The sequence below is a fragment of the Notechis scutatus genome, chromosome 5 (assembly GCF_049901735.1).
Source record: "Notechis scutatus isolate UNSWTSFEM ecotype Mainland chromosome 5, rNotScu1.2, whole genome shotgun sequence".
Taxonomy (NCBI): domain Eukaryota; kingdom Metazoa; phylum Chordata; class Lepidosauria; order Squamata; family Elapidae; genus Notechis; species Notechis scutatus.
Genome location: NC_142013.1, coordinates 69438379 through 69466003, shown reverse-complemented (window position 1 = coordinate 69466003; position 27625 = coordinate 69438379). Strand labels below are relative to the sequence as shown.

Sequence of the window (27625 nt, the reverse complement as noted above, 5' to 3'; positions counted from 1 at the left end):
GGTACATAGTAACTCTTCGAGGTTGGATCGGATCTCTCTCTTACGTACGCACATGCGCGAGCGCATGCACACACACACACACACACACACACACACACACACACACAAAGAGAGGTTAGATTGTGTCACCCTCTGCCTCTGTCTGCTGCCGGTGCCTTCCTAGCATATTTTGGAAGGGAGATAAAAATAAATCCTGCAGTCTCTTGCTGCTGCTGTGCAAACCCCAGCATGGGCAACAGCAGCTGCACCTTTTCCCTTCCAAAACACGGCGGGACGGCTTTGGTAGCAGGCGGAAGCAGAGGGTGATCCAATCAAATCTCTGTGTGTTTGTATCCCAGAATTGCAACGCTGAAGGCTCGACAGGGAAATGCTGTTTAGTGAAGACATGCAGGCTCAGCAGAGTTGTCGCCCTTTTCGGAGCCTGAACAGGCTCCGCAAAACAAAACCAGTTGTTTAGCAGGCCCAGCTCAGCTATTTTGTGGAGGACATTCAGACTCCGAAAGGGGTGAGAGTTTTGCTGTTTACATAAGACATGCAGGGTCAGATTTTCCTGCTGACTGCAGAAAAGGCTCCATCCCGAGTCTTCAGTGTTGCAATCCTAGGATACCCCCAGCTTCCCGACACTGCTCCAGGGCTTCCACAGTGCCAGGGGTGGGGAAGCGGTCCCCATGCAGTCTCCACCTGGTTCCATTTCACCTTTGCCAGGACAGCGGGCATTAGAAAGGTGCTGTCCTTGGCTGGGCAGTCCCAAGTGTCATCCTGAAGCCTCCCTCTTGCTTGGTTTGGGGTGGACGGTTGCATGGCTCACTCGAGTTGCAAACAACCTGGGATTTGGGTGGCCTGTACATGGCCAGTGTGCCTGCAAGATCCCTGGTTTCCAAGGCTGGCAAGGCTCAGTGTTTGGGCTCCAGTGTGCTCTTCTCCTCCTGGGCGGCAGCTGCATGTGTGCGGCACCTCTGGCTCACTGAGTCTGGCCTGCTGATCTTGGCCATCAGCAGCTTTGACCCAAACCTGTCCACCAATGTTGTGTAATCCTGCTTCATGGCCACGCAGATGAAGCCCGCACCAGCTGCTGCTTCATGTGAGAAAGGAGGCGCTGCGAGGGAGCCCATTTGTCATGTTGGCCAGGTGGGGGTCACCCACGCAGAGGCCAGGCCTCGGGGCACCACCCTGAGCAGGTGCCGAGCTGGAGGTGGGAGAGGGTCAGTCCCCTTACCCAGTTGCTCTCTGCCATTTCTTATCAATTGTCTGTGTGTATATGTGGGTGTGAGAGAGAGACAGAGAGAAAGAGGAAACCCTTTCAAACAGCATTGCCTGCAATTCTTGTTACTCCTCTCCATTGTTCCTCTTTCTCATGCACACTCAGCTGATCCATGGATCGCGATTAAGTGGCTGAGATGATCAGGGGAGGAAAGGCCTGCCTCCTGTGCTGGCCATGTCTACCCATTTCACTAGGGCTTATTTTTGGGGGTAGGGATTATATTAGGCTCACCCAAAAATTCAGGGGAGGGCTTACTTTTGGGGTAGTCATATTTTGGGGAAAACACGGCACTACAACCACTCTATCTAATATGGCTGCAGCATCTTTCTCGTTTCCTTAATCATTGCTAATCATAATATATTCAGTCAGGTATAAGAGGTTTTTCCCCCATCCTCATTTTTCAGAGCATCTATCTACTTCTTCTTATGTAATACTTGTTCCATACTCATACTTGTGTGTGTGTGTATCACCTATTTTTTTACTTTTATATATATGTTTTATTACTACTTTTTAATACACAAAAAAAATTCCACATTGTCTAAACAGTGTGTTGCCTGGACACAATTAGTTTTAAGTAGAAATGCAACATTAATCAACATTAATCATAATAAACATATCAGTAATAGTCGCAAAATAGTAATACAATTAGTTTATCCATCTTACAAAATTTTCAATACATTTTTTTTTATTATCTTTTTGATCTTTTTAGATTATAATCTCTGTTTCTACTAGTTAACCATTGGTAAAACAAGTCTCATGTTGAAAAGTATTCTGTTTCTTCCTTTTCTTTTAAGTGTTACTCTATCCATCTCAGCACATTCTAATATTTTTATAACACTTTCATCTGTAGAGAACTCTTCATTTTTCCACCGTTGTGCAAACATAATTCTTGCTGCCATTAATACATGTAAAATTAAGTATATTTTCCCTTTGTTATACTGTTCTGGTAATATATCCAAAAAGAATATGTCTGGTTTCAAATCTGTATGTTGCTTTATCATTTTTTCTAACCAAGTATGTATTTTAGTCCAATATTTTTTTGCCCTTGAGCATGTCCACCACATATGATAGTATGAACCTAATATCTGATTACAATAGGGATGTATCACCTATTATAGTGCCACAAAACTGCCTGGCTATTCTTTCATTTGGCAAGTACATATGAACCAAAGAAAGCTGTTCTCTACTGAAGGCAGATGGCACATAAGCTAGATACAGATTAACAGATGGAAGGGACCTTGTAGGTCATCTAGTCCAACCCCTGCCCCAGCAGGAGACCCTACACCAAGCTGCAGATATTTATTTTATGTGGCCACTTATCTCACATGAATGGCTCTGGGTGGATAATAGTTAAAAGCATATACAAAACAGAATACAAAACAACCAACATTTTAAAAAACAACCTTAAATCAATAAAATAGCAACTGAAAACTCTCATGACATCCCATATTCAATATAACCACAGCAAAGAATCAGACTCAACTCTACTAACTCGAAAGGGTGCCAAATTCTCTTCTATCAAATCTGATGCTTAATAGGAATACATTTTTGAAGTATTAAAAACACATAGAGTCTTTACTCCAAAAAAATTAAAACACTAATACTACTGTCTTGAAAGAATGCTCTCCTGTTGACTGCATTTTTTCCTGCTCTTCAGATCCTTATGTTTTTATGTTTTTCTTTTATCACTTTTTTACTGATAAGGATATTATCCTAAATTGTATGCTGAGCAGACAGCTATATTTTATCAAACAAAGAAAACATTCTAAGCACTAGGTGATCATGAATTTAAAAATATATTTTAAAAAAATCATATTCAAATATTTTCTCCAAACCAACATTCCAGCAAATATGGTAATAATAATGCTGCATACAACTGCCTACCTCTTCTTCTCTAAGCTTCTGTCTTCTTTTTTCTTCCACAGCTGCCCTCTTTTGCTCCTCCCTCAGTCTCTGCTCCTCCAACTTCTTCCATCTTTCTTCTATTTGTTTCTCATACTGAAGCGTTGCTCTTCTTTCTTTTTCTAAGATTTGCTGTTCCCTGACAGCTTATAATAAAATATTTTTTTAAAATCTCAAATAAAACTTGACCCCACATATTCCAACTTTTATCTAAATTGTAGACTACCAGTCCTTAAGTAGTCAGAACAATACCAATTATGTCCAGAGTCGAGTTATCAAAAAAGGTTAACTTTCTTGAACAGGAACCCTATGCATTGCGGTATTTCATTATAGGTCTTTTACAGTTAAATATTAACTATTATTAGTTATCAAATAAAGAACATACAAAATAACACTCACTGGCATTTTATTTTCTTGAAAACATTCAATCTAATATATGTTTGTATCAGATGATTAAACATTTATGTAGAAAAAATTAATATTTTTTCCTAGGAAATTAGATACAACCCAGGAAATCTGGATATAATATAAGAGCGTAAGTAAACCTTTCATATGCATAACTTAGAAAGTGGAGAGAAGTTTACTCTGAGCGCATAATAGTTGACAGAGTAGAACTAGATCTACACATCCCTTATTCTTCTATATCAGGGGTGTCAAACTCAAGGCCTGTGGGCCAGATCCAGCTCACAGGGTGCTTAAATCCGGACCATGGGGCCAGCCAGGATATATCAAGGGACTGGCCTGCGGTGCCTCTGGTGGCTAAAACAGGCCGTGTCTGGCCCCCATGCGCTTCGTTTTCACCCTCCATGGCCTCCTGTAGCACTCTGCCGGCCAAAATCGGGCCAAAAATTGGGCCCAAAACAGGCCGAAAATGGGCCAAAACAGGCCAAAAATGTCCAGAAAATAGGCCCAAAATGGGGTGAAAATGGGTCAGAAAATGGGCCCCAAACAGGCCAAAAATGGGCCAAAGTGGGCTGGAAATGGGCTGGAAAAAATAGGGCAAAAACAGTTGGAAAATGGGTCAAAAATGGCCAAAAAACAGGTCCAGAACAGCCCAAATAACAGGCCAAAAACGGCCACAAACCATCCCAAAATGGCCCGCATGCCCCATTTTGGCCCGCACCCCTCAGAGGAGAACTACAATGCTGATCCGGCCCTCGAAGAAATCCAGTTTAACATCCCTGTTGCTTGCTTGATTCCCAAATGTTGGTGATCATATTCAAGGGGCTCTTGTTGCTTTAATAATACCAAAGCATTGGTAGACTGAAAAATCAAAATGTATAGTAGCTACGCAGAAGACTGGGGATACTGGCTAGAAGAGTAGTAAATGTCTCTGATCCTAGATGAGGACAGCAGGAACATGCGTCCTAATGAATCCAAGATGGAACCTCCATTTCTCCATCTATACATTAACTATACATATTTCTTAAGTATAGTTAGTAGTCAAAAGACTCAAGGCTGCATACTCAAGAGTAGATTGTTCTTGTTTATTGAATAAGAAAATAAAACTTACCAAAATATTTTTCTCTTTCTTCTCTTCTTTCCCTGGCTAGTCTTTGCCTTTCATCTGTCTTCAGAAATCCATCCACAGCTAACAGTGAAAGAAAGAAAGAAAGAAAGAAAGAAAGAAAGAAAGAAAGAAAGAAAGAAAGAAAGAAAGAAAGAAAGAAAGAAAGAAAGAAAGAAAGAGGAAAAATCAGCTATAGCAAAGTAATTTATTATTTTGTCTTGACAATTTTATTATAATTTTACTTCAATTTACATTTTGTAAGATTAATCAACATTAATAAATGAAGGATCCTTACAAGCACTGATGTTACCTAATTAGGGTAATGCAACATCTGCAAGAAAACAAGCAAGCTCAGAGAGCACCAAGGACCCTGATTTCAACCCTGAGCTATATTCTCCTTTATTAATATTAATAAAGTATTTCACTAAAATCAGATACTATAAACAGTTTAATATATTTCACATATCGTTTCTTTTATTATTTGTTTTAACTCAGTATCATACATTGTCTTTATGTCATAAGGACTGTTAAATTCCATCAGGCATAAAGTTTTAGCAGCATTTAAGGGGAACTAAGTAGACTGTGAATGGCATAAAAGGGTAATATAGGGTCAGAATGATTAAAAGGGTTGCAGTTGATCTAAAATTCTCATTATTTCCCACCAGTGGGCTCACCAAATCTAATTCTATTAGATTTACATTCAGTTCAGACTTCCGATGACGTGGCCAGCAACTGACACGCCCAGAGAATCTCCTATCTCTGGACTGCATTTTTCAAACTCAACAACAGAAGGAACAGGCTTCCTTTTGTCTGCTTGACTCTCTGAGGTTAAGGAAAGCCCCAGAATCATTCCTCATGATCCTCCCATAATAAGCAACAGCCTGCAAGCAGTTTTAGAAGCTGAGCTTCCAAGATTACTGGTGAGCTGAAGCTGGGAGGCGGGATCAAAGCCATGTTGTTGTTGGATAAAACGCCATTTTGGAATCTATTTTTCAAACGGACAAGAAACTGTCCCTTCTTTTCTTAATTTATGAGACTATTACGTTTACAAGCTAAAGATGCTCTTTTTCATTACAGCTTACCATCCTCTTTGAAGTTTAGAATGCCATTTTTGAGACTTCTTCTTTACTATAAAACAACAGGGAGAGGATGGCTAGAGGCAGTTAAAAAACCTGAATATTCTTTTGTTTGAAATATAAGGATAAACGTTGTGGCTTTAATCTACTACTTTTAAAATAATTAGTTGTTCTGTATTGTTTTGTTGTGGGATGATTGAAATCCGACAATGCTACAAAGGACAATCCTTCAAAGTGACCTTGATTGTGTGTCTGAATAGTCAAACAATTGGCAATTCCAAATCTCGACCAATTAATGTTCTGTCCTACACATTGGTAAAAAAAATCTATACACCAAGTACAAGCTAGGTGGATATGACCACGTTCATGATCCTCACTCTGTCAAGGATCTTGGAGAACTCATATCAAATAACCTAAGCGCCAGAGCTCACTGTAATAGCATTGCAAAAAAGGCTTTAAGAGTTGTAAATCTGATCTTATGAAGCTTCTCCTCTGGTAATACTGAATTGCTAACTAGGGCATACAAAACTTTTGCTAGACCAATACTCGAATACAGCTCATCTGTCTGGAATCCGCACTGTATATTGGACATTAATATAATTGAGCAAGTCCAGAAGTATTTCACTTGAAGAGTACTACACTCCTCTGCTCGCAACAGAATACCCTACACCACCAGGCTTGAAATTTTGGGCTTGGACAATCTAGAACTATGCCGCTTAAGGTTGGACTTAAGCGTAGTACACAAAATTATCTGCTACAATGTCCTATCAGTCAATGACTACTTCAGCTTCAAGCGCAACAATACAAGAACACACAACAGATGCAAACTCAATGTAAACTGCTCCAAACTTGATGGCAGAAAGTATGACTTCAGCAACATAGTGGCCAATGTTACATCCTCAAACCCCCACTCCTTTACCTTTAAACTATCCACTATTTACCTCACCCAATTCCTAAGGTCTGTAAGGGGCGTGCATAAGTGCACAATCATGGCTACTGTCCCTGTCCTATTGTCTCCATTTATTCATACCTATTTCCTGTATTCATACTCATGTTTATTCTTATACCTATTATTTTGTAAGCAATTGACAAATCAAATCAAATCAAATAAATAAATAAATAAATCTGCCAATTGGCTGAAAAAAGAAAGAAATAATTAAATGAATAAATAAATAACAGTCTCTGGCCACTAGAGGGAGCTACGAGGATGCCTAATTCTGAGCTGATATCAAGTTATTAAAGATATTCTTGACCAGTCATTGGAGAAGATTGTCATTTTGTGAATCAGCCAAAATATATTAATCCTATAGAAGACATTACAAATAACAAGAAACACAACCAGGTGTAGAAAATGTAGAAAAGTATCAACCTACTGTGTCAACTTTATAAATATCGGATAATGCAGATAACCTAACTGTAACTTCAGAATATAAATCTGACCAGTTGTTCTCGTATGTGTACAACCCTCCCAGTGCAACTGAAACAAGTGAATCAAGTAAATTCACAATTTTCAAGAGGTCAAGATTGGGACTCTTGCTTTATGGATATTACAAGGCTGAGAATTCTTCAAGAAAAAAAAGATATGATAGCTATCTCAGTAAGGGAAAATTTAATCAGGGAAGATTTGCTTCAGACCAATTTACGTCTAACAGAATAACAGGACTTTTTTTTAAATGGATATAAATAAAGCTGAGAACTTCCTCAGGAAAGGAGACTTGATAGACTCCCGAGAAGAAAAGGTTCTATTCTGTGAAGTTAAGATAAAGCTGAAAAAAATAGAGAACCTCAGTCATGTGACTGTGTGGGATGTTGTGTGTGTGTGTGTGTGTGTGCATGGCTGTCAAAACTCCAAAAAAAAGGTCAAGTAGCTCTGGGGAGGTCAGTTGTAAATTAAAACACGTGTTAAGCAACCGGCCATTGAGGACCACTTGTATTTGGTTTGCCAGTCACATGGCCACACCCACCCAGTACACATAGCCACACCCACCCAGTCACATGGCCACACCCACCCAGTCACATGGCCACACCCACCCAGTCACATGGCCATGAAGCCACGCTCACCAAGCCATGCCCACAGACCAGTTGTTTAAAAATTTGAATTGAACCTCTGGGCAGGTGTGTGCATGTGCTTCATTTGTATGAGCAGCAAGTGCGCACGCCTGCCATACGCATGAATGGGGCTGCAAATGCTGGTGCCCACCACTTGCGCAAGTGGGGCTGCGAACACTGGCATCCACTGCTTGTGCTAGCTGGCTGGCTGGCCACTCATATGGCCTGGTTGTGAATAGGCCATGGCCAGCCCACAGGTTGGGGATCCCTGATCTAAGATATCCATTCTGTTCTAGTCACAAAGACTTCTCTAGGAACCTTACTTAGCTATCATTCATCTCCATTTTTTACATTTGCAGGTTCAAAGTGTCTCAGAAAACTGAATTTTGACTTTTGGCAGGTTTTTAATGGCATTATTAATGGCATTAGATTTTTATCCATTTTTAAATTCATATACCTATATATACCTATACATACACATATATACATATATACATATATGTTATGTCTCACCTGTACAAACGAGGTGAGAAGTCCAAATTTCCAACTAAATACAAACAAGCAAGCAAGTCCAGTAATTATGGAGTTAACTCCTTTGAGCTGATAAAGTTCTTGGCAGTCTCACACACACTGTCTGCCAAGTCCGACCAGATAAGAGGAATACAAATCATACAAGCTGTCACCACACACAGGATACTCCGAAGGTTCTCTCCATAAGTAACACATTGTCCCGAACAAGTTCCTAGAGCGAACACACCCACTTTTATTCCCTGTGGGGCATGTCAGTCCCTCATCTCAGTCTCTGATTCGTCCCTTCTTTCTGCGTTGCAGCTCGCACTTTGCCTACGCCGCTGCCTCGCATCAAGCCAGCATTCCTCTGCTGGATTCTCAGTCAGAGACTCTGATACGCCCTCCTCCTTTTCCTGATTAGCCTCAGGTCTTCCCTCCCGGTTATCTGCCAACACCTGAGGCACAATCAGGGAGGAAGGCATTGCCGAAGAGGAAGGTCCTGGGAGGAGGCATTTCCAAAACCTCCTCTTCCCCACTGTCCGAGACTTCGTCCTCTAATAAAGCAGGCTCAAACCTCAGAGCCACAACACTTACACACACACACACACATATGTACACTACACACACACACACAAATATATATATCAACTCAAGTTGATTAAAGATACCTTCTTCCTCCTATTTCCTCCACAAAAACAACCATATGAGTGTGTGAGGCTAAGAGTAAGGATAAAAGCTTCTAAAGATAGACATTAATAACTTCAATCTGCTATTAAAAAGATTTTTTAAAGTTTGTATTTTAGCCATGCCAAATATATTAAAATTTCCCATCTTTATGGAGTGCAGATAGTCCTCAACTTACAACCATTTCTTTAGTAATCATTAGAAGTCACAATGGCATTGAAAAAAATGACATCATTTATGACCCTTACGGATCCCCATAGTCAAGTCATCAAAATATGGATGCTTGGCAACTAACTCATGATGGTTGCAGTGTCCTGGACTCTTGCAAACTTCTGGCAAGTAAAGTCAATGAGGAAGCCAAACTTACTTTAGAATTGTGTAATAAATTTAACAACTGCAGTGATTCACTTAAGAAATGAAGTAAGAAAGGTTGCAAAATGGAGCAAAACTCACTTAAGAGCTGTTTTGCTTAGCAAACAGAAATTTGTGCTCAATTATTATTATTATTCATTATTATTAATCTTCCCCAAACTCCAAAAACTTTAACCTTAGACTGTCTACTATTGACCTCACCCCTTTCCTAAGAGGTCTGTAGGGGGCGTGCATTTTATTTTTCTCATATGTATCCATGTATTCATAACTATGTTTTTACTTATACCTATTATCTTGTAAGCAATTGACAAACCAAATAAATAAAAATAAATAAATTATGGTCATAGATTGAGGGCTGCTTAACAGAAAAACAGAAAAAGGTCTTACACGGAGTTGGATCATTGCCATCTTGTCTCATATTAGATACTTTCTCTCACAGCCTTTCTCCGGGGCTTTAAGCGGGATTTTTTTTTTTCAACTCTTTCTAAATATTCACTGGATTTATTTTGGGCCATGTTACATAAATAATATAGACAAGTGGTGGCTAACCTTTTTGGGCTCCTGTGCCAAAGATTGCGTGCGCACCAGCGTGCATGCACTCGCGTATCAGCACCTAGAATGCAATGCGCGCACCCCTCCCCCTGCGCATGCATGTGCAATCCCCCTGCCATCCCCTTACCTGCACTGTGCCTCACAGCTGATTTTTTGGCTGGTTTGAGCCTCCCAGAGGCTTGAAAAAAGCTACAAGACTTTTCAGGCCGATTATAAGCCTGTTTCACACTTCCAGTATTACAGGAGGTGATGAAACAGGCCTATAATTCGGCCTGAAAAGCCTTGCAGAGGCTTTTCCCAAGCCTCTGGGAGGCCAAAAAAGGCCTCAAACCAACCGGAAAAAAAATCAGCTGTGAGGCGCGCACATGTGCAGTGAGGTAAGTTTGCCTGTGGCTCGCGTGCCAGCACAAATGGCTCTGCATGCCACTTGTGGTACGCATGCCATAGGTTTGCCATCACGGGCATAAACTCAATCTTTCTTTATTTCACAAGCAACTGTAACATTCTGCTTCCTTCTCTTGCACAAAGATACTCTGACATGAGTGACCATCTCATGTCACTGTTTTGTCCCCAACCCTTCAATATGCAGTTGAATGTCTCCAAACAGTATTATGCATAAATATGCAAATGGTATGTTATGCAAAATGCTCCAATATAATGGACAATAATAAAATATATCTCACCTTCCAATGTGTGTGTTAAAACAAATTTCACCGTATGAACTAAGAGCCAAGGTTAGAATTAAACTTTCTCTCTTTATTGTTTAATATGACATAGAAACTTACTTCTTAAAATGTTTTATTTTGAATAATGTCTAATTCAAGCATTATTCATTGGTTATCTGTCTTTCATTATATTAAAATCACATTTTGGTATTGTTTTAATCAGAACAGAGAAAATTGTTTTTTTTCACCAGCAAGTTTGAATTCACTTTTTATTTGGGTATATGCAGTAAAACAGGTAGTTCATATCTTGCCATGATAATAAATGCTGATGATTGGATTTGATTATCAAACCACACTGTTGCTTTGGAATTCAATGGAAGACATTTATTGAAAATAAATGAAGTATGCAAGCAAGTTTTATTTTGGGAGAAAAAACATCAATGCATTGTATTGTCTTTTTCTTAAAAAAAATCCAACAAGATTTCAAAATCAGTGACTTTCAAGCTGAAAATCTGTCAACACAGCATTTTGCTAAACAGTGTTGAAATGCCTTTTTCATTATGTGAGTATGAGGAAGATAAATAAGCTTGAAAAACTTGAAATCTACCAGGATACCATACATAAATAACAAGTGTTATTACAATTGAAAAGTAATGTGATCGATGTCTTTTGGAAGCATGCTTCCAAAATTTAGACTTTCCATTTCAATTTCCTTGAATATATCTCTAATATTTTTTCTTAGCTCGAAAGAACCTTTTTTGGCAATTTAATAAATCATGAAAGTATCCAAGGATAAATACTGTTCTGACTCCTTATCTCTTCACGTCAGGACTTTGGCTCAATCTACATATCAAAATTACTGTTTTCTTGCTATAATGTATTCATACCATTCAGTGTTCTCATGTCTCCTTTTGTGGTTATTGTGTTTCTTTATCAGATGTAAAGCAATTTTTATCTGGGATTTTCTATTAGTGTATAAGCTTGCTTGAATTATTTGGAATTAATACTCTATACTGCCACAGTTTCATCCAAGTTTCCTGTCCTCAATGGGATGTTCCTTGCTGGAGATGGATCCATCCCCTTTGTCTTAGTTCTTACGTAACTCTTCTTAATTTTATTTTTTATATTTATCTTTTTATCATTTGTAAGCCACCCAGAGTCACTTTATTGAAGAGATGGGCAACATGCAAATTTAATAAATAAATAAGTTGGAGGACTTAGAAACAAATGAATATTGACCAAGAATCAGGAGCAACCAAGCACATGAGATTGATTTACCAGCAGTCATGCAGAACTGGTGCAGAATGAATCAGACAACAGATGCCCTGATTTCAAATGTCCACTTAGCCCAAGACCATGCTATAATTTTACAGCCTAACCTAATGCATGTTTGTTCATAACTAAACTATAAGTAGAAAAAGGCCTAATCCTCAGTAAATATACATATAGGATCGTAACATTGATAAAAACATGGAGTAGATGATAGGTATGTATGTGTGTTTGTGTGTGTGTGTGTGCATGTGTGTGTGTATGTATAGATAGATAGTCTGCATGTATTCTTTTCAATAAAATGTGCGTAGTCCTAAAGAAAAAGTTGATTACTTACATCTACTAAAGAAATGTTTAAATGTGAGACTCTCAAAAACAATTCTGTGATGATATATGGTTGCACTGAGCAGTGAAGAAAATTACACAGGTTATTTATGACATGGCATCACTCTGTGAGTCAAAAAACTATCATTTGGATTCCCTATAAATTCTGACACTTTTTAAAATGGCATATGTCAAATAAACAGATAGCTGTATAATTTTTGAACAAAGCAATGCACATCATTCCTACAAAGCTACTATTTCAAAATAATCAACATTTTGTCTTCCTATTTACTTCCATAAACTAACTACACTTTTAAAGTCTCAGACAAAATTATATTTAATACTTACTGAAAGTTAAACAAAATCTAATTCTTTGCTTTGGTGCTCTAGAGCAGGGGTAGTCAACCTTTTTATACCTACCACCCACTTTTGTATCTCTGTTAGTAGTAAAAATTTTATACCGCCCACCGGTTCCACAGTAATGGTGATTTATAAAGTAGGGGACAAAACCCCTACCGCCCACCATGAAAGCTGGAACGCCCACTAGTGGGCGGTAAGGACCAGGTTGACTACCACTGCTCTAGAGCATTGATTTACCAGCAGTCATGCAGAACCGGTGCAGAATGAATCAGACGACAGATGTCCTGATTTCAAATGTCCACTAAGACCAAGACCATGCTTTAATTTTATAATTTTTATAATTAATTTCAGTACACCGCATGGACCACCAACTTGGTAAGATATAATAGAATGTTGTCTTGCAATATAATCTCTAGATTCAATATCTCTAGATTCAATATCTAAATTCTAGATACTGTAAGATAATCTACACAACTACAATATGAGAATGTGTGGGATAAAAATATACTTTCCAGTCAAAGATGTGCTTTGATTATGCTTCTGGGCATACAGGCAACGTATGCCAACACTGAATAATATTGAGCTTACAATTAGTTTAGAATAGATTGTTGCATATGAGATGAGTTTCACTAATGCTAGTTACCTAATCTATACCTTCATTGTCTGGGACCCACATTACATATCGGACATTAATACAATCGAGAGAGTCCAGAAATATTTCACGAGAAGAGTCCTCTACTCCTCTACTCGCAACAGAATACCTTATGCCACCAGACTTTGAATTTTAGGCTTAGACAACTTAGAACTACGCCACCTTCAGTCCGACCTAAGTGTAGTACATAAAATTATCTATTGCAATGTCCTACCCATCAATGACTACTTCAGCTTCAACCACAGCAATACATGAGCACACAATAGATACAAACTCAAGGTAAACCATACCAACTCAATTGCTGGAAATACGACTTCAGCAACAGAGTGATCAATGCCTGGAATACACTACTTGACTCTGTGGTTTCTTCCCCAAACCCCAAAAACTTTAACCTTAGACTGTCAACTGTTGACTTCACCCCATTCCTAAGAGATCTGTAAAGGGCATGCAGAAGTGACAAGATCAAGAACTGAGTGCTGATTATCAACTAATATTTGAGATGAATCGGTATACAAAAAAATGCAAAAGAATCAAACCATTACACAGACATAAGAAGAGTGAATGGGCTAAGAGGAAGGAGAAGACCAAGAAAATAGTAGTTGGGTGAAATTGATAAAATATTCAGAGATGAGAAGTTTAAATAGCAAAAGACAATATATAAAGCAGTTTAGATATGATGAAAACAGGATGATTTATAAAGATTTATCTGATGTTCACTAGATTTAGCTATATTTCTTGTTTCTTTAGGTTACTGTTTCTTACTTTTGCTTAGCATAGTGCTTATCCTAAATGTGTGGGAATAATGTGTGCATGTATGTCATCATTATCATAATTTTAGCCATTGTCTATCCACTTCTGCATGTTTCCAACCAATACCGCCCTGAGTTTTCTTTTGCCAATTGGGCCCACAATACTTGCTGATGTCATCAATCTCTCTTGTTTTAGGTTTCTTTCGTGGATGCTTTTTATCAAGTGGGATCCATTCCAAATGTCTTGGTCCACCTGTCACCAGTTCTTCTTGCTAAGTGACCAGGCCATTTCCATTTCAATTAAATTTTACTCTCTTGATCATATTGTATACTTTCATTTGTTCTCTAATCCAGGGGTCCCCAACCACCGGTCCGCGGACCGGTACCGGTCCGCGGAACAAGTCCTACCGGGCCGCTGGCTTGCTGGCGCCGCCATCCTTTTTGATGAAAAAGTGCTTCCGGTGAGCTTTTCCGGGTAGAAAGCTCACCGGAAGCACGTTTCATCAAAAAGATGGCGGCACCAGCGCTTCTGGTGAGCTTTTCCGGGTAGAAAGCCATTTCTACCCGGAAAAGCTCACCGAGCGCTGGCGCCATCTTTTTGATGAAAAAGTGCTTCCGGTGAGGTCACCGGAAGCACTTTTTCATCAAAAAAAGATGGCGGCGCCCAGCTGATGCCGGTACCGGGCTGCGGCGCCCAGCTGATGCCGGTACCGGGCCGCGGCATAAAAAAGGTTGGGGATCACTGCTCTAATCCATGTGCAGGTCTTTCTATCTTGCCTTGTAATGCTGAGTATGTATCTTTCCATGGCTCTTTGTGCCACTCGTAGCTTTTATATCAATTGTGAGGTTAGTGTCCATGTTTTGGCATATGTTAGAGCAGGTAGCACACACTGATCAAAACAATTCTCTTCAGGGATAGGGGGGAGTTGTTCTTGAAAATTATGCTTAGCTGCCTGGCAATCACATTTAACACGTTTGATTTCTTTTATTGTACCATTGCCATTGTGATCTGTTGGCCGTGGTATATGTAATAGTTTACTATGGCTACTTCTCCAGATACAATTTTTTTCTTTCTTGAATGGATTTATTGAACATAACCTAGCTCTTTTTCAGGTTTATTTTTAAGCCAAATAGTTCTCCTGCTTTGTGCAGCTCTTGTATGTGTCTTTGAAGATCTTCTGAGACTTGTGAGAAGAGAACACAATCTTCTGCAAATCTTAAGTGATTTAAACAGGTGCCATTGATTTTTACTCCATCTTTTGCCCAGTCTAGTTTGCGAAATACCTTTTCAAGGCAGGCTAAGAAAAGGATAGGTGATATTGTGTCACCTTGTCATACACCTCATTCTATGTTGATTTTCACTTTAATATAATTAGGACAAATTGTCACCATTATTTTTTCATACATTGATTGTAGTAAGTATATGTAAGCAATGTCTGAGCCTTGACTGAGCAATGCATTAATTATTGCTTGCTGAAATACTGAGTCAAAAGCCTTTTCGTAGTCAATGAAAGCCATGCACAGAGGCATGGTGTACTCATTGTGGCTTTCAATGAAATTGAATGTATATTATGTATGTATATATGTCCAATTTAAAAAAATCAATAATTTGGCAATTACACATTCTATCCTATCAAAATAAAAGTTTATTTTTTGCCACAACTTCTGGATCTCAAACAGTAGCAAACCAAAACCAGACAAATACATGTTTGTTCTTCCTCTGGACATATAGAAGAAAAAGACTTTCCCTGGCAATTTGCTTGGGCTCCTTTCTAATTGTAACAGAATAATAAGTTCTGACTTACTTAGTACATTAATGTTGTAGATAAATAAAAACATGTGTCTACATAGTGCATCCAAAGTATGATGTCATAAGGTCAGGAAAATTCATACAGGATTTAAAGCCAAGTACCAAGTTTTACTCAATGATTAATTTCAAATATAAACATTTAAAACACATTTAAGGGCATTAAGACTCATGTTTAACTAACTCAGTTCCAGTGGTGGTATTCAACCGGTTCTGCCCAGTTCTGGAGAGCCGGTGGGAGTGATGAGCAGAGGAGACCAAACCGGTTCTCTTCACTGCTCTGCTGGCTCTGCTGTTGGGCCCACCCGCCTGCCCGGGCTCCCATACTCACCTTTATCCGCTGAATTTGAAGCGCAGCTGCTTTGTGCGGCATAGAAGAGTGCCGCACGGCAGCTGTTGAAGTGACCGGGATTGTGCAGACTTGAAGGAGGTGAATTAGAATGCCTCTGTGCCTATGCAAACGCCTCTGCGCCTGCACAAAGTGCACATTTGGCATGCACATGCACGCAAAGTGTGTGCATGCATGCAAAGCGCACCCACCAAGCCACACCCACCAAACCAATGGCAACAATATTTGAATCCCACCACTGCTCAATTCATTATAGCTGGGATTAAATTCAACCTCAAAAAGTTTCTATTTGATCATATATTATTTATCTAGTAAAAAACAGCCTGGCTACTACTGCAACCTACTACTGTATATCTTTCTATAAACTATAATACCACAATTTAGATAAAATTGTAACTTAGAATATATTCATTTGTATATCATTCTAAACTGTTTCTTTAATCAGAGTCTGTTGGACAAGGTATAATTGTTACCAATACTGTATCATATTAAGCCAAAACTTAAACAGACCATATTGTAATAGTCCAATGTGTGAATCAAGCCACTGGTTAGATGCAAGCAGATCTCTATTACTGTATTTTCTTTTGCAGAATTACCAGCTAAATAAAAAATGTGCCTTACTACCTTGGAGGAGGTAGGAAATAATCTCTGCCTCATATTTTTTTTGCACACCTTCATAAAAAAGATCAGAACAATGCTGAAATTTAGTAGTCCTTCCCTTAATTAAGAGCACCATCTCAAGTACTTGGCAGCATATTCTATGATTGAGTAATGTCTCTTCTGTATGGAAGTGCTTTGCAACTCCAATCCAACAGGTTTAGAGTCAGAATAGAACACATGAAACTATTTAAAACGAAGTCTTAAAATTAAAATATTCATCTTGCCAGTATGTATTCAGCCACTTAATCTTAAGCTCCCTAAAGATACTACAGTTTCCTGTTCCTTCCCATGCCAGTGAATGTGGAACAAAATCTGGCTGTATAGACCAATCCAACAGGTTTAAAGAAAGAAAAGAACACGTAGAAACTATTTAAAATAATTTATTTAAAACTCAAATATTCATCTTTCCAGTGTGTATTCACCCATTTAACCTCAACCTCTCTAAAGATGCTAGTTTCCTGCTCCTACCCATGTCAATCAATGTCGAATAAAACCTGGCGGCAGAGGCACAGAGGAAAGCAAACCATTACAGTTTAGAATAGAATAAAAGACTTTATTCAGCCAAGTGTAGTTAAGACACGCAAGGAATTTAAAAAATCTCTTTATCATTTCTAGCGACAAGGATGTATTTCACCTTCCCTTCTGCCAAAGAAATCGCTTCCTAGCATTTTCTAAGCCTTTGGCTGGAGAATTAAAAAACGGACTGCTGTCTGGACGAAAACGCCCTACCGCCCGAATATCGATTGTTCATCCTACTTCTCACTGCTCCACCTTTTCCTAGGCTAGTTAATATCTCCGAAGACTAGGAATAAAATAGCCCTCTGCTTCTTCGGTCCTCACCTCCACTTCCCGCAAGGCCTCCACTCATCAATGTTGTACATCCAACCTTCCATTCCCTAACCTTCCCTAGACTGTTTGCTTCCCACGTAGCCATTTCCAACGAACCCGCCTGCCAAATGCCACTGCACACACCCACCCCCTCGCAAACCAATCTCGCTACTACAGAGCGGGTCTTTATGGGCGCTGGTCTGGAACCGAACAACAGGAACACCGGGTTGCGGCTACAATTTGGGCACCAAGAACGAAAGGACACCTGCTCCGAGGGAACCCGGAGAGCCAGCGGGGAAGACAGGGAAGTCCCAGCCAGGCAGCAGGCTTCCCCACAAAGTCGGTGCCTTCGCTTACAAACCACACCCACAGAGGATCATGTCATCTAGTCCTGTGCCCCTACCTGAAGCCCGCGAATACAAGGGAGACGTTCGAGGTGTTCCCGGCTCCGCCATCTTCACCCTCCGGCGCCCTAGATGCTACTGCTTACTTTTCTCCCCAGTCGCCTGGTACCGCGCTTAAAGCACCCTAACCGAGGATAATAGTATTACTCTTGCTGCTGCTGCTGCTGCTGCTGCGCGGCCGCCACCGCACAGGCGCACTCGGCTGCCGCACGACACCTGACGCGTCGTTAAAGAATTGGAGAGGCGGGAGAGGGATATGAGCGCCAGATATAGAGAGCGCAATTGCTGACAACTAGAGAGCTTGAGCGGCTGCTTAGCTTCTAACGCTTTCCAGGTGTACATTCCTTCTCTCCGCGACTCTCGCTAACTTTTGGTTTAACGTGTGGCAACCTGCTCGTGTTCGCTTTCTTTCTTTCTTTTTTTGCCCCGGGCATCAGCGACTGTTCGGCAAGCTGCTTGCGACTGCGTGCCAAAAAGGATTCGCGACGGTTGCCCTTGGTCCCGAAAGCAGCCTTTCGTTATTCCTGGGACGCAGAGAGCAAAACGCCAAGGGTTGCTTCGGGGCTTGGCTGAGTTTCCAGATTTACGCTAAGCGCTCCTTTCAATTAACCGGACAATTAAAACTAACCCACGCGGGCGGGCAACGAGTTCGGGCAGGACATTTTCTCCCAAATGTTTGTATTTTTCCGAACCAAAGTGCAAACGCACCATATGCTCTTCCCTCGGATCATTGTGGCGAAGCTTATTCGGACAGGCCCCAAAAGCGTTTGTCCCAGTCCTACTTTATAAGCTTTTATTTTGAGATACGAGGAAAAATAGAGGGGATACAGTGGAAAAGAGGACAGCAAGATTGTTATCCTAAAGCAGGGGTGTCCAACTCAATTTCATTTGAGGCCCGCATCTGGGTTGTGTTTGACCTCGGAGGGCCATAGTGGGCATGACATAGAACTTGGGGGGGCATCTGTGGTGGCCAAGTGCTAAGGCAGGACTTCCCTCACATTATACCCTCCCTCCCTTCTAATTTATTCCCCTCTTTCCTTATTTTGTTCTTCCTTGCTCTTCCCATCTTTCATTCTTTGTCTTTCCCTTTCTCCTTTCTTGTCCCTTCTTGCATGCTCAAATGCAAAAGGAGAAACATTTCTCCTTTTGTTTTTTGTTTATAGTTTTGATAGCCCTCTGCCAGCCAAAATGGGGCAGGAGGGGGGGAGTCAGTGCTAGTCGATTTGAAATAAGAAAAGAGTTAGAAGAAGTCAACTCCATTGATGAGCAGGGAAACAGAAAGCAAGTGTGGCAAGTTGACTTTAGTTGAATTATGTGTGTAAAAGCTGGGGAGGAAGATAATGAGCTCAATATATGACAAACAGCTTCAAGGATGAGGTTGCAAGTTCAGAATATAGTCATAAAGACCTCAAGGGGAAAAAATGGGGTTGGGTTGAAAAAAGCAGATTGGGACCACTAAATACAGAGAGACAGACAGAGCGAAAGAAAAAGAGAGGCAGAATCCAAGTCAACATAGGACTCCAGAAACCTCAGCCAAGCCACCAGTCCTTTTGCTGTGACAAGTAGAATGTTAAAAAGAAGGACATGTTTAATTACCTCTCCGGGGAATATAAACCAGAAAGGGGGTGGGGATAGGGATACGATTTTCTAAATAGTCTCAGAAAGAAGAGAAAAAGTGAGTTGAGAAGCAAGTCAAGAAAAGCTGACTGTGGAACAACAATGCAAATTGCAAGGGCTTCTTGAGCAAAAGTCACAGCAAGAGGATGCAAAGGAAACCCCAGAGGAAGAAAGAAAAGGAGACTCAGCCCAGAAAAGGCAGCCAAGGAAACTGCCCAAGCAAGGAAAGAAATCCTTCTGGCTATAGGAAAAAAAATGCAAACTAGAAAGTGCAATGAAAAGTTGGGGTTAGAAAAAGGCTGAATGAGAGAAAGGAAAGAAATGCTGCTAAGAAGAAGATTACCTTGCCTTGACTAGTTATAGGCAAAATTCTGATAGACTAAAGCTGCCTAAAGTTGAGTCTTTGTAGCCTCAAGGATCCTCTCTGTTGTCCTCTCTGCCACCAAATCAGAAGTCTTCCAGTCCTCTCAATGAGTGTCAGTGAAGCAAAATTAGGGGTCAACATATCCTGATTCAGAAAACTCTTGAATCTGCCAGTGCAAAGAATTATATCACATGCCCAATTTCATTGCCTTAAGAAATTGACCCTGAAAAAAGGATTTCCTTGCAACTGGAGTTTGTTACCCAGTCCAGTTTGTTTTTAACTGCTTTTCTAATTCCTATGCCATCCACATTTTTCTGTGACAATGTGTCTCCCTACACCTTATATTTGGAGTCTGCTCTTTGGTCACCTGCTTTTTTGAAAAACATGCTTTCCTGACCAATTATTATTTCCGGAAATACCAGAAGTGATGAAATGGGCCCATTTTTCGGCCTACAAAGATTGCAGAGGCTTCCCTCCCTCTGGGAGGCCAAAAAAGGCCTCAGACGGGCCGAAAATCAGCTGGGAGGTGCAGTGCAGGTAAGGGGATGGCAGGGGGAGGGGGGATTGCACATGCATACGCAAGGGGCAAGGGTGTGTGTGTGCATTGCCTTCTGGGTGCTGGCACGTTTTTTGGCACAGGAGCCCAAAAAGGTTAGCCACCACTGATCTATGTACCATAGATGTACTTTCATGGACCACTGAAAGCAGGAAGTGGCTCACATGCTTTGCTCAAGAGTGTGATAGGCAAGAGGCTTTTAAGAGGCTGCCAGAAAGAAGGGGGGACAATGTATTTTCCAAAGCACCAGAAAGCAAAGAAGCAATGGATGGAAACTGAACAAAGAGAGAAGCAAACTAAGACTAAGGAGAAACTTTCTGACAGTGAGAACAATTAACCAGTGGAATTGCTTGCAACCAAAAGTTCTTGGTGCTCCAACACTGAAGGTTTATAAGAAAAGACTGGACAGCCATTTCTCTGAAATGGTATAGGGTTCCCCCCCAAGGGGGAACACTTGCAGAACCTCACTCACCCAGGGAGATCATCAGATCAGGCAGGGCCACAGCGAAAGGCAGGCAGCAATGGCTGGCCTGGTGGGTGGACAAAAGCAGACTGCAGGCGTGTTGCACATGCGTACAATGTTGCACATGTGCGATAGGGACTGACTGGGCAGGGAGCGGAGAAATGGGCGGACAGGGGCAAGGCCAGCCAGAGGCCCGATTTACCGGTTCTCCAAACTACAGAGAATCATAACAATTGGTTCTATCAAACCGGTCCGAACCGGTAGAATCCCACCCCTGGCTACTGTTTAATCAGAGGTGACAGATATGCCCAAGAGGCCTTTTAACACATTGATCTGGTGCACCAGTTGCAATATTCTTGGCTTTTCAATCACCCAAAGCTCAGTCGCTTAATGATTGGATTACTATACTGGAGCTGTCTTTGTAGATCACCTACAACTGGTCCAAAATATGGCAACATGAGCAGTGATGGGTATGTCATAGTATGCTTACATATTCCCATTGCTTTCCAAGATGCACTGTTTATCAATCCAAAAGTGTATTGAGATGTCTGTAATGTTGCAAAAGGTGGAAGGATAAAGAATGAGCCAAGTGGATAGACTTTTTTTAAGATATATTTTTTATTTTTCCCCCCATATGCATACATATTGTGTGTGAACAGAGTTGGTTCTGGGTATCATTCATGTTAATCCAGTTCATCATAATATTAGTTATCTCTATCACATTTGTCGAATTTAATCCTCATTATATTGTTTAAGCATACATTAACTTTAAAAAAACCTAACTTCTCATCTTTATCTCTATCTTCATCTATGCCTTTCTTGTTCAATCTGAACATTTCTTTATATATGTAAACAAAGTTAATGCTAAGTATAATTCATATTGATCCAATTCATGCTAACAATATTAGTCATCTCTGTCACATTTATCAAATGTAAGTAATTGTTAGGAATAACATAGGTTACCTAACGTAGTTTGGGTAAAATAATATATATAAACTATGATAATGAGTTTAAGTGTGTGTCACTTTAACTGCAAAGCATGTAATTTTTGGGTGAGGTTGTAAAATCGCCATAAGAGGGAGCAAGAGAACTTGATTGATTGCTGGCTTACTGGATTGCTTGCTGATGATGATGAATTGTTAACTGCATGTTCTCTGCTGTTGCTGAAGGAAGAAAGGAGTTTTTACTTCTTCATATCTCTACTGCGAAGAGATATATTACTGGACTGATATTTGTAAGTTTACTGACCTCTTTTTCAACACTGGACTTTGCAACTGAATAATCCCTGGACGGACTGAAATAGTGTATGATATATGGACTGTTTGACTGGAATAAACTATTTAACTAGCACATTGTATCTGTTTTACTGAGTGTAAGCTACAAGAACGTTTATCTCACATATTTGCCTGCCTGCCTGCCTGCCGTGCACGTTCTGCTAGGGTGTATATCCCTAACACTGGTTATGGGCCCAGCTGCACAGTCAGACTAACCAGGATATAACAGGCTTATATAAAGTGAGAGTTTGTGTAGTTACACAATACTGTAAACAGACAGCTGTGTTTTATTAATTATAGTTTAATATCCAGAAAAAGGTGGCACAAGTCAATTTACCAAGTTTGTCTCTAATATCCAAACTGGATGGAACAAACTATGTTTCATGGTCTATGAAATGCAGCCTACTTCTACGCAGAGAAGGTTTGTGGAGTATAATACAAAACCCACCAGAGGTAGATGCATGGGATCCGGAAGATGAGGATGATGCCCAGAAAATACAAGAATATAAACTAAAGAATGAGCAAGCTCTCTGTATAATAGGACTGACACTCTGTGACCAGCAGCTTGTCCATATTCGTGGAGAAGAAACAGCTGCGAAATGTTGGGAGAATTTAAAGAAGATTTATGTTCGAGACAGTGTAGGAGCACATATAAATCTTACACGGAAACTGTTCAGAACACATCTTCAAAAGAATGGAGACATGTTGACTCATATAAACACTATGAAGAGAATTTTTCAGGAACTGCATGAAAAAGAACTTATCTTCACAGAACTGCATCAGGTTTATATAATTTTGTCTTTGTTAGATGAGAGCTATGATGACTATGTAACTTCACTGGAAGTACTGCCAAAAGATAACCTCACATTAACTGACATTACTGGCAGATTAATTGAAGAAGCCAGGAGAAGGCTTGAAAGGGATCAACTCAGAAGGGAACCACAAGAAGATAAAGAATCTACGACAGCCTATACGATTAGAAAATGTTTTAATTGTGGAGGAAAAGGACATTGGCTAGATTCTGCAAGAAAGGAAAACGCCACAACGCCAGCCAGATTGCTAAAAGGCATCAAAAGAATGAAAAATGCTTTGAGTTAGCCATGTATAGCAACGAAACTGTGAATAATAATTTATGGGTTGTAGATAGTGGAGCATCGCACTGCATAACGAAAGATAAGAAAAGATTTGTTAAGATGTCCACAAGTTCACAGCAGATATTGTTAGCTAATGGCTGGAAAATGAAAGCAAAAGGTGAAGGTATTGCACATTGTTATTGCATAAAAGAAAATGTAAGAATGTTATATGTACAACTTAAGTTTAATTTGCTTTCGGTTAGAGTTTTCTATTATCTCCATATGTAGGTTTTATTATAAAATATATAAATCTCTCCAGGGATGGGATCCGACCAGTATAACTACTGGTTCTGTTGCTCTGTGTCGCGTGCGTTGCACAAGTGCAATTTACAACCTGCTGAGCTGCCTGGACAGCTGAGCAGCACTGTGTGCGGGTGCGCAGCGGTTGGAAAAGCTTTTTTCCTGCTTTTTCAACCACAGCTGTGCCGCGCAAAGCAGCTGCGGTTGAAAAAGCAGGAAATAAAGGACAGGTTAAGAGCCCAGGCGGGCGGGTGAGCCAAAACAGCAGCAGACACAGAACCAGTTCTGTGTCTGCTGCTCTTCAGAGCTACCGGTTGTCTAGAGCCGGTAGAATCCCACCCTTGAATCTGTCATTTAAGCAGCACAGTTCAGTAATCCTGCTGAATCTGCAATCCCCTCCATTTTCCTTGACTGACAAAGAGCAAAAGGCATTTCTCTGAAAAATCTAGTAGCTAACAATTGTCAAAAGGCAATTTTCTACACAAATATTAAAGCCTATGACTTTATTGTCCAAGAATGACATGGGGGAAATCACATGCATAAAGACATGTTCTCAGCATTATGCTAAGCATTTGTTCCTCACATCTGTATCAGATGTTCCACAGACCTTTAATTTTTGCAGGACAAATATATTTAACATGTTGGCAGTAATTTTATGATAGCGATTAGGGCAAGTTCCCCAAATTTCTTTCTTCATTTTCCAAAACTGCTGATCCGAAAGTCCTTTTTATCCAATGCAAGTAAAAACTTTAAGTCAATGTAAATGTCCCTGTTATGATTTGGTAATGCATTTGTGTATCCTTACTCGGAGAAAAACCACTTTTACCTAATTTTGGGTACCCAGGTTTTGGAACCACTCCCCTAGGGTTTTTTTTAACATTTAACATATGAGTAAAATAAACATTTTTGAAAATTGAAAGGGATTACAAAAAAACAAGAATAGATTTGTTCAAAGTTGATAGCAAACTGAAGATTTTGTAGCTTTATAGTTACATAAATCTATTTAACTGACAAAGTCTTTGTAGATCACATATGCATTCCACTTATATACTGTCATTTTTATAAGAAAAATAATCCTCATATTTACATGAAATAAAGTTTATTTCAATGGAATTTAATTCCAAGATTGTTTCATTTTCCAAACAGGAACATTCAAAGGCAAAAATGTAATAAATGGATGTGATAATTATATGGGAGTATCAACATCTACATTCTACAGCAATGCAAAAGCAGACCCATAAATGAGCTTTGCAAACCTGAAAACATACATACCATACCTTAAAGAAACAAAATTGGTTTGAAACAAAAATCAGATTTTCTAATTATTGAACTAGAACTAAAATTTTAATCAAGAAATTTAAATAATGCAAGCACTAAACAGAATCTTAGAATTTTGAATTCCTAACTTGAATTCATGTTCCATTTCAGCAATATGTACAGATTATTTCCTGTTTATGAAGAATGATTCATTTTAAGATACTGGGAATATTGCTTGAAACATCCATTATCAATTTGTCCAGTTGAAATATTACCATTGAATAGCATTCGTGTGCAACAGGTAGCATTCAACACGACAGTTCAATTTCACTTTAATCAGGAATATTTTTCTAATTAGATAGTGACCCTAACTAGAATTAAAGCTTACACTAGACTTTTATATAAGTATTGATTTAAATCAATTATCACCAAACTGTTATAATTGTACTTATTCTTATATATTGATTTACTTTCAATCAATGCAATTGAATGCAATTTATTATCTTAGTAGAATATATTCTAAGTCTACGTAGTACAGTTTTTACAAGTGGGAATGTTGTTTCAGGTTTAGTTTGGCAATCTATTCAAAAAGCAAAGCTTAACTAGTAGTAACCATGTAGATAGTTTCAAAGAGGCTATTTTTGGCAACAATATAGGTGTTGCCTAAACCTATATTTTTTTGCCTATGTGCCTTGCCATTGCCTTCATCCAAGATCCCATTTCCCTCTTCTAGCTTAGCCTGTAGCGCTGAGCTGAATTATTTATTCAATATTAGTATTGTCCAAGCACATTTTTGTTTGTGTTGGAGATCAGCTCTTTGATGCTACCTGTGGTGACAATTCATTCATAATTGTAAAAAGGCTGCATAAAATTCCACCTTAAACTGCCCTCATTGAATTTACAAGATGTGAAGAGGAGCAGAAACTAAGGTAGATGGGCATCTGGAAACATAAAAACTCTTTATTCTCTGAAAAAACTAAGGCAACAAAAGTTTAAATTCCCAAATGTATAAAAAAGTTCCTTACTATAAATACTATTGTTTGATCTTCTCATCCCCAAACAATTAGACTGAATACATTTATACCTACTACAATATACCAATTAAAATCTGGCCTGCTTTTCAATTATTTATATAATACATTAACAAAAATCAGTTGTGTACTGATCTGGGATTAGAATTATAGACTGAAGTAGCTGGTGTACGAATCCTTACTTCATTGATTAGACCAATGAAAAAGATAACCAAATATAATAGAAAACACTACTGTTAGGACTATTTTTCAATGGGATTAGGAACTGAAATGTCACAAAGAACAATATATACTAAATGTTACCTGGTTTCAGTCAATTCTGCTGAATGTAACCGAGTTACATGCCTGTTTAATTAAGCCATCATAAACAACCTTTAAGAACATATTTTTCAAATACAATTGATCAGCACAGTATATTATTACATGGTATCAGTTTTTAAGAAAAGAATTTATATCAAAGGGCAAGAATACTATTAATACATGAACAAAATCTATATCTTACATACTGAGAAAGTTTCATATTCATTCATCAGAGATTTAGCAGCATCAGCTTCAGAAAACCTTTAGATTAATGAACTTAACATTATGCAATTTATGTCTGAAAAATATATTCTGAGAAACACTGGTAATCTAATCAAAGTGGATTGCAGTTCACTGGGAGAGCTTAACAAACCATATTCTCTCATGTATCACTCAAGTTGTTGTGAAAATAAACATCCCACCTGACCCAAAGTCCTTAGAATAGTTGGATAAGCATGTCTTTAAGATACAAAACTGTAAAGTGTCTGCCTTTTTACTGCTATTCCAAAGTAAATTCCCATGTCTGAGTTTTTAAGTATTTAGACCTAGTCAGAGCAAACAGAATTGAACCACATATAAATGCTGTTAAAAATAAATTTATATATAAATCAAATCATTCGATGCAACTGTAATTTTGGCATTAATAAAAACATTACCAGTGGGTAAGACTTTAAGTATTTTCGTATCTACAACTTTCTTCCATCTAAGCATTTCTGGTTTTGTTTCTGAAGAGTGTATGTGTTTAGTCAAGAAAAAGTAAATATTTGTAATTTTATTGGTCATAAGCTCCAAATAGATTCTCATCCCAAACTCTTATATATTATTTAAAGATCAAAAAGCTAATTGATATGATACATATACAGGGTTCAACAGAAAAGACTGGCTTTGTGGGTTTAAAAAAAAACCTTTTCCTCGCACATTTGCAACATGATAAAATCCTTATCAACATGGAAGTCGCATGATAGCAAATTTGATGATTCAGTAGCATATATGGCAAGCAGTGTAGGAACTTCAGTACTTGTCAAGAGCCCTCAACTTGAGAATTCAACTTTTCATGGCTAACTGAATAGTGATACAAGATTGTATTTGTCTAGCATACAAAGCCATTGCTTGTTGACCCATGATTATATTTCTCTGTGTTCATACAGCAAGATAAGCAATGTTAAATTGTACAGCTCAGCATGATTTGTGAACAATCTATAATGCAGTTGCAATCAAATGCAACAAAACGCATGTGATATTGAGAATTCAGATTTCTGAATAACTATAATATCTGTTAAAAAAACACTATGTTTCTGAACATCTTTTTCATATGTAAACTGTTATAGTCAATATATTAGTCAGAAAATACAGAATACAATAGTAAGGACAATCAATTCAGAATGTATAAATATGACTTATCAATCT

The 27625-nt window shown here is 39.1% G+C and overlaps 1 protein-coding gene across 17 annotated transcripts in view; it reads right to left on the bottom strand.

Moving 5' to 3' along the window:
* MAP7D2 (MAP7 domain containing 2) overlaps positions 1 to 18179 on the bottom strand; it is a 77626-nt gene extending 59447 nt beyond the window's left edge. For 7 of the 17 annotated variants that reach the window (XM_087966932.1, XM_087966933.1, XM_087966934.1 and 4 more), the window contains exons 1-3: positions 17983 to 18179; positions 4677 to 4754; positions 3146 to 3309 (exon numbers count right to left, since the gene is read on the bottom strand). In XM_087966932.1, coding sequence (XP_087823058.1) covers positions 3146 to 3309; positions 4677 to 4754; positions 17983 to 18034 — 294 coding nt within the window. In that variant the 5' untranslated portion in view covers positions 18035 to 18179. Of the gene's footprint in view, positions 1 to 3145; positions 3310 to 4676; positions 4755 to 17982 lie in introns of those variants that run through there. The other 10 variants (XM_087966941.1, XM_087966942.1, XM_087966944.1 and 7 more) reach the window with 5 other exon arrangements.
* Positions 18180 to 27625: the final 9446 nt, after the last annotated feature.